The following is a 7,640-nucleotide window of genomic DNA, read 5'->3' on the forward strand; positions in this document are numbered from 1 at the left end:
GTGATTCTATAGGAGAAGATGTGGATGTAGGGGATGAAGGCAGGCATACTCACAGGAGGGGTGAAAAAGATGACATGGGTAATGAATGAAGCAGAAGCCTTAAGCTGCCTCAGCTAAATCCATCCAGTGGCCGTGATCTGTAGCTAACCCAGGATCAACATTCTATGTTACCAAAACAAACAACACCACACAAAAAAAGACCACTACCACCTCAGGTAGTCCAGCTCCTAACACTATCTCTTCAAGTGTTTGGGAAAAAAAAATAAATCTAACATTGATTCAGGCTAAACTAGATAATTTCACTTACACTTTAGTTGAGAGATGCCAGCAAATTGAGGGGCTTGAGATAACACCTTGCCAACTTCTCAGATCTCAGGCTTCGGTTGAGACTGCTGACCCCTTGCTGCATGGGGCATTCTTATTCACCCCAACCTCAGCCATAACTGAGGACATTACAGCACCCACACTAACTTTTCCAGAGCTTGGTGGCCCAAATAATTAAATTACTAAATGATAGTAGTTGTCACTTTCTGCTTAAAGGGGTAATTCATGGGAAACATGTTTAGGTTAACTAGGTCCCTACCACTAGACAAATCTAAAACTTTTACCTCCTCACAGAGAGACCAGGAACAAACTTGATGTGTCCCCCCTCCCCCCCAACAAAAAACTCTCCATCCAGGCTGTCATGACATAGCAGCTTCTTCAGGACTCTCAATCAGAGCACCCTTTGATTTTATTCTTGACTCCAAGATGACGACAGTGCCCTTTGGGGGCACATCTGGAGTGAGCCTGGGACCCACCAGCCCATACAAACCACAAAGACTGTAATCACATTACAGAAAATAAATCATGTTTGGTTTCATGACAGCCAGGCTCTCTGTAGGCAATGAGAACCACATAGGACAATTGTGACATGAAAATGAAATGGTTTAAGGAAAAAAAAAAAACAACAAAAAAAAACACAAAATGGAGACATTGTTGCCTGAGGCTTCTCTCCAAAAAAGCAAACCACCACTGGGCTGTATCTCAGGCCGGCCTCTGTGCTCCTCCTAAGATCATCTTGTGTTGTGGGTACACTGAAGACCGAGGAAGGCTGTGTGACTTCAACCAGGGAGTTCACTTACGGAGGCTGGCAGCAGAGGACTTTGACAAGGTTCCTGGCCAGCCATACTCACCCCAACTCAGAGATTCCCAGGTTCTGTGGTAGACATGGATAGGAGATGAAGGGGCTAAAAAGGCCATAGATACCCGTGGTGGTCCCTATTGGAGGTGTCAGGGGATGGGAACAGGTGAAGGCTAGGCCTTGAGGGAAGAAGTTGTGTCTATTAGAAGTTATCACAAACCCCAGCAGGCCCTTGGGCAAAAGACTAGACTCAGGAGTGAGGGGGAAACAAAGGATTGGTTCATTCTTGAACCAAAGAGGAAGAAGTAATTTGGGGAATGAGGTTCTTCAGAAATCTGTCAGCCAATGAAGCTCACAGACATTGTCAGCCAAGGCACTGACAAGAACACTCACTGTATTGCCCTTTAATAATCTTGCCCTGAGGGAGGATGTTATACAGTCCGGTAGATGCTCTCCTCCCCCTGGGGGCCTGCCACTCTAATCACAAGAGCCGTCCTTCCAGCCATCCCGCCATCGCTCATCCACACGAGCACAGTCAAACGCAGGCTTCCCTAGCTTCAAGTTCACCTCGTTGTGTAGGCGGCAGAGCCACTGGGTAAACCTGTTCCGACTGCTGGTGTCTGGTTGGTTTCTGATCAACCTGTAGGAGAATGGGGCAGCTTAGGGAGGATCAAGAAAGAGTGGGTGTGAGGGATTCCCTGATGCTATCCCTTGAAGTAGCTTGGATATGAACCCCTCCCCACCAGTAGACATTGGGCCCTGAATTATCCAGACCATCCATCACTCTAAGAAGCCCTAATTCTTAGTCCTCATATATAACATTGGAGAGATCCATTATTCTTGGCTTCTTTAGTCTCTAATCTAGCTTTTCAAATAGGAAATAGAATTGCAATGTTTTCCCTTTCTCTGTATCAGGACAAACAGAGCACAGACTGAAATGCTCTGGTTGACAGCAAAACTTCACTTTCTGCCCTCACCATCTTATTGAGGCTTGGCTATTCCAGGCAAGGAAGAACATCTTTTACCTAAGAGGACAGGAACAGCCCAAAGCTAGGTCCCTGCCCTTTGGGATTTTAAAGGAGAAAATTCTCCTTTGATTGCCGAGTGATCTTGGCCCTCGGGAATCCTTCTGTGACCCCTTACTGAAAAAGAAGTCCTTGGACATCAGAGAGGAACCTAGTGAAAATAGGTTGTTCTTTTGAAGGCACCAAAGGCTCTTTAACAAAAGCAGAGTAGGGAGGTGCCTCAGATATAGATCAAAACAGAATCAGGGAGACTGGGAAAACAGTATTCGATATCTACATAGGCCTTAAAAGCACAGACTGCTCTTAGCAAACCTGTATTTTCTCCTAACACTTTCATACAATAAGCATTTTGGGCATGTATCTAATAAAATCCTCAGAAAGAGAACTAGGAAGCTTCAGGCAAGTCATTAACCCATATTATGGAACTTTACAAGCTCCTCACTCCAGGAAGATACCTCTCTCAAACCATTCCCTGGGGCTTCAGACAGAGTGAAAGGGGTGGGGCAAATTAATACCTACAAACTGAGATCTATTTCTGCACTTCTGTGAACTGTCTCCACTCCTAGCATATCAATGACAACTATATTCACTTTTCCTATAAAAAGTATAAGTAGCAGTGGCAGATCCTTACTAATAATGGAGCTTAGAAGTCTGATCATTCCTGGTAGCCAGGACTCTAACACTTTAGGATCACAGGAACTTGAGCAAAGTCCCTTGCTGGCTTCTGCCAGATTTCTGAGTCATTCTCCAATGAGGAAATAGGTAGATTATTAAGGGAAACAACTTCAGGCCATGATAAAACCATGAAACAGGTTAGCACTTTAACCCCATAACTTCTTAAATAAAAGGTCTGGGATTAGAATGAATGTGAGAAGATTCTAGTTTCCTGATATTAGTATTTTTCAAAGGGTACATATGAAGGGAAATCCTCTCCTGGAAAGTCACCAGTTACAAGGGTGAAGAGAGTTATAGAATCATAGAATCTTTTTTTTTTTTTTTAATTTTAAACCCTTAACTTCTGTGTATTGACTTATAGGTGGAAGAGTGGTAAGGGTAGGCAATGGGGGTCAAGTGACTTGCCCAGGGTCACACAGCTGGGAAGTGTCTGAGGCCAGATTTGAACCTAGGACCTCCTGTCTCTAGGCCTGGCTCTCAATCCACTGAGCTACCCAGCTGCCCCCAAATCATAGAATCTTAATCAGTTATCTGATTCTATGTGGACCTGGACCAAGAAATCTCCCTACAGCATTGCTGACAAGTGCATAGCTTGTCTGCTTGTAGATCTTCAATGAGGGAAGAATCCACTACTTTTCTAGGGTAGCCATTTCACTTCTGGTCTAATTGTTAGGAAGTTTCCCTCCTGCCATCAGTCTTAAATCTGCAACTATGCATTACTTTTTTAGTTAAGAGTCAAGGAGGGGCAGCTGGGTAGCTCAGTGGATTGAGTGTCAGGCCTAGAGACTGGAGGTCCTAGATTCAAATCTGGCCTCAGACACTTCCCAGCTGTGTGACCCTGGGCAAGTCACTTGACCCCCACTGCCTACCCTTACCACTCTCTTCTAACTAGGAGCCAATACACAGAAGTTAAGGGTTTAAAATAAAAATTAAAAAAAAAATTATTTAAAAAAAAAAAGAAAAGAAAGAAAGAGTCAAGGAGCAACCAGACCCTAGGGTTGACTAAGTCAAATTTTGAAGAATGTGATCCAAAAAGCCAACCACCTCTACCCATCTCCAATTCCCAGGTAAAAGGAGAGCCTGGGGAAGATGAGACAATCAGTATTCTACCAGTGGTGGTTATTTTGAACCTCATAAACTTCTACTCTTTCTTAGCCTAGGGGCTGTCTAGTCCCAAGTTGGGGCTCTTCAGATGGTGAGACCTTGTATAAGACCCTACAGGGCCCAGAGCAAAGGTTTGGAATACTGTTTGTGTGACATCACTAAAGTACCAGTCTAAATATTTCATAACTAACCTTTTCCTTCCCTTTCCCAAACCCCTCTCCCCTCCTCCAGCCTAGGAAATATGACAATCAGGCTAGTAGCATATTCACACAACTTGCCTTCTCCTTATATCTTCAGCACACTCATCACATGGGAAAAACTTGGAAAACAGATGTATAAACTGGGCCATTTCTTCCTGCTGGTCTAAGGTAGGGCAGTCAGGATAATATGCAGCCATTGTATGTAAGAAAGCCCAACTGTTTCGCCCGAGCTCCTCCCGATCCAGGGGGCAATCAGCTGGCAACTTGTTTTCCAACTGGAAAGAAGGAAGGGAGATGAAGGCTTAGCAATGAAATTTCAGGCTAATTCTCTTAAGACTGATAGGCTCAATCTCTTAACGACCCCCTCTATGCAACAAGCAGAAAGTTTAAAATTACTTGAAAATCTCAGCCAAGAAGATTCTACCTTATTTTAGACAAATTTACTCTTGGACTCGGCACAAAAACAAGAAAGTAGATTGCCCTTTGGAATATACTTTAAGGGGATTGCCTCAATTCAAAACCAGTAGTGTTGTTTTGTGGTTTTGAAGGGGAGAAGAAAGGGAAGGGAGGCATCAGACCTTAAGGTCTCCAAGGCCCCAAGCTACCTTGAAATGGAGAGGACTTGATCTTGGGCTTCTCTAGGCTTTAAGTCTGGCATTTTCCCCACAAAACCAAACTATTCCCTGGGGCAAGTCATTTAACATCTTCAGAACTCAATTTTTCTACTGAAATAATAATTTTAGTAATATAGGACATAAAAGTATTATTTTCATTCTACAGAAGAGGAAGCTGAGGTTCTGAGAGAGACTATGATTTGTCCAGTCAGCACATGTTTGAAACAGAATTTGTCTCCTGACTTCATTTTCAGCATTTTTCAACACAGTACACTGTTTCATCTATAAACTGAGGGGGAAGGAAGAAGGAATAAGCATGTATATAATACCTACAAGGTGCCAAGCACTGGGTTAGGAGCTTTAAAAAACTAGCACCGCCCCTGGGGCTTTACAAATATTCTTATTTGATTCTTGCAATAACCTTTCCAGGTACAGTTGGGGAATCTAAGGCAAACAGTGACTGGGCCAACGTAACACAGCTAAGGTCTCGGGCCTGATCTGAATTCAGCTCTTCCAGACCTCAGGACAAGAGTTCTATTCAGAGTATCACTTAGTCCGTAAGGTCTAAATAAGAGATAAGGATCTATGCATCCCAAGCTCTTTTCATCTACTCGGGACAAAAGGGTAGTAGTGGGAGGGGCTGCAAAAACTAGATAGTTTTATCCAATCAATGCATCTTAGTTTTATTCTATCAGCTCCTGTTTCCCCGCTCCAGTAGATTCTTTGGGGAACCAGGCCAATAAGAACCTAGGACAAAATTTGTGTTTTCTGGGCTGGTTTGTTTTTTTTTTGAGGGAGAAAGGATCTGAGGTGGGGAACACACTAAGAGTCTCCAGATCTTTTCTAGAGAGCTAAACTAAAAAGATTTCCTCTAGGTGTTTAAGTTTAGAGAAAGAAGCCCAATCACAGGGCAAAAGTCGGTTTTATGTAGCGGGCCAGGTTCTAGAAGAATGATGGTGATACCCACGGGATAGGGAAGAGACCACTAGTGAGTCAAAAGTGCGGCGGCGGGGGTTGGAGGTGGGATGGTGGTCCTGGGATAGGAACACGAAGCGGGGGGGAGCAGTGACAGGAGCAATTTGGCCCCTTAGAGAACAAATGTGAATGTTCCAGGAGTAAGCCGCTGATTGGTTAGTTTGGGGAATGGCCAGGACGTGGGGGCCCAAGAATAGTGGGGAGAGCTTTTCCTCCCTCCCCTCCAGCAGTGCCCCGCCCCCCTTTCGCCCCAGGCAGCCAGGCCTCACCGCAACCTGGGTATCGCTCTCCGATGTCTTCAGTGCCTTCTGCGTCTTCATCCACGTCTTGAAGTCGACGCAGGCCCGGCAGGGACGCTTTCGCAAGGTGGCATCCCCGTCGGCCCCAGCTGTCTCCGACGCCACCTGCTCCTTGGTTTCTTGGGGTCGCGCGCCGCCCGGCAAGAAGGAAAAGAAGCTAGCCGGCGAGAAGCGCCGGCCTTCACCGGGCGCCGCCATCTTGGATGCCCAAGGCATGCTGGGATAGGCGGCCTCTCTCAGCTTCCAGGCCAGCCCCAACCCTAGCTTTAGCCCCAGTCCCGCCTTCGAGACCGCCCCGGCTTCGGGGCGTGGCCCCGCCCCCGTCTCGGTCTCTAAGTTGGCCTCAGGCTTCCCATCTTCTGAGAGCGAGCACTTACTGCTGGGTTCACTCTTCTGCTTCCTCCAGTAGAAGAGTAACGTGGAGCGCTGTAGCGTGGAGCGCTGGTCAGTTCTGCTTTTGTGGCGTCCATTGGCCCGGGGACTGGACCGAGCCTCGGACCGCTCCTTGGAGGGGCGCTTGTATAGGGACCTAAGGCGAAGGGACGAGCCCCTCACCGACCCCGACCGAACAGCCTTCATCCCTTGGGCAACTAGACCGGTGCCCTGCCCTGCCCCTCCCTTTCTCCCTCCTCCCTCCTCAGTTTAGCCCCTCCCTCTTCCAGAAACCATAGTTGGCCCTGCCCGAGGAACCGGAGAGGTAGGAGCGAAGCTCCCCGAGCCCTCGGCCAGCCGGGGGCCGTTTGCCCAGGGCCACAGGTGCCCTGGCAACGGCCGCCGCTACCACGGGGCGGGGCTGTGACGTCAGATGATGGCTCGCGGGCCGGGGAGGGGTTGGAGAGGGGAGAGTCACGGACAAAGGCTCTTTGGTTGACGTTGGTTCTTTTTTGATTGATCTCCAATTAAATCCTTCCACGTCTTTGCCACCGTTCTTGACGACTCTGGCCTAGAGTTACAGATTAAAGAGAAGCAAAAATCTCATTTGTGCTATTTAATAGACTTGTGACCATGTTTTTCTCCCCTGTGCCGGGCCTCAGTTTCCTAACCTGCATTGAAGGGGAGGGTTAGACTAGAAGGACCATTCCAACTCAAAATTCCATTAGCCAACTATTTGCCACTCATCCACACTTATCGTCAGCCCTTGAGGAGGAAGAACCGGGCCAGTGGTAACCTTCCCCCAAAATTACCTGCTTATTTTCATTTATTTATATATTTTCATGTTGCCACACAAAGCCTGTTTCACTTTTGTCATTTTATTTCCTGGGCCCAACAGAAAGACTGGCACTTTCTAGGTGCTCAATAAGTGGTTTTCTGATTGATTGATTGATTGATTGATTGATTGTGTGGCACAACTCAGCAAACATTAAGGTCTGTCAAATGAGGAAATGTATTTAAGAAAAAAATTAGTAGACCTTAAAGTATTACATCAGCTATTATTACTATATTTGTAGCAGCAGGTTAACTGTCTAAAGATGAAAATTGAGAGAGCCCCTGCCCTCTAGGAATTTTACTCTCCTAATCAAAAAAACTCCAAGGAGGCAGGCAGGCAGGCAGGCAGGCAGTTCTTTCCTGGTGTGTAGTCTTGCTGCTAAATGTGGCTGGTGATCAAAGCTGTATCCTAGGGTTTC

At 46.4% G+C, this 7,640-nt stretch overlaps 1 protein-coding gene across 3 annotated transcripts; it reads right to left on the reverse strand.

Moving 5' to 3' along the window:
• Nucleotides 1-843: 843 nt before the first annotated feature.
• GFER (growth factor, augmenter of liver regeneration) lies at nt 844-6,352 on the reverse strand. Of its 3 annotated transcripts, none has more exons than XM_044657090.1 (3): nt 5,992-6,352; nt 4,206-4,390; nt 844-1,763 (listed from the first exon to the last, which is right to left on the reverse strand). In XM_044657090.1, the coding sequence occupies exons 1-3, from the start codon at nt 6,229-6,231 to the stop codon at nt 1,601-1,603; spliced, it is 588 nt and encodes a 195-aa protein (XP_044513025.1). In that variant the 5' UTR covers nt 6,232-6,352; the 3' UTR covers nt 844-1,600. The 3 variants fall into 3 exon arrangements, with proteins under 3 accessions (XP_044513025.1, XP_044513024.1, XP_044513023.1); XM_044657089.1 differs by having other exon boundaries at nt 4,206-4,402; XM_044657088.1 differs by having other exon boundaries at nt 4,206-4,402; nt 5,986-6,352.
• Between the last annotated feature and the right edge of the window lie 1,288 nt (nt 6,353-7,640).

The sequence above is a fragment of the Gracilinanus agilis genome, chromosome 1 (genome assembly GCF_016433145.1).
Source record: "Gracilinanus agilis isolate LMUSP501 chromosome 1, AgileGrace, whole genome shotgun sequence".
Classification (NCBI taxonomy): domain Eukaryota; kingdom Metazoa; phylum Chordata; class Mammalia; order Didelphimorphia; family Didelphidae; genus Gracilinanus; species Gracilinanus agilis.

What these genes read in the sequence shown, in the direction of transcription:
- GFER (XM_044657088.1), bottom strand. Translation starts at nt 6,231, where the DNA reads ATGCCTTGGGCATCCAAGATGGCGGCGCCCGGTGAAGGCCGGCGCTTC. An exon ending in AGAGCGATACCCAGGTTGCG is followed by an intron (nt 4,403 to 5,985) that starts GTGAGGCCTGGC and finishes CCTTCTTTCCAG; the next exon opens with TTGGAAAACAAGTTGCCAGC. An exon ending in GCTGAAGATATAAGGAGAAG is followed by an intron (nt 1,764 to 4,205) that starts GCAAGTTGTGTG and finishes ATTCTCCTACAG; the next exon opens with GTTGATCAGAAACCAACCAG.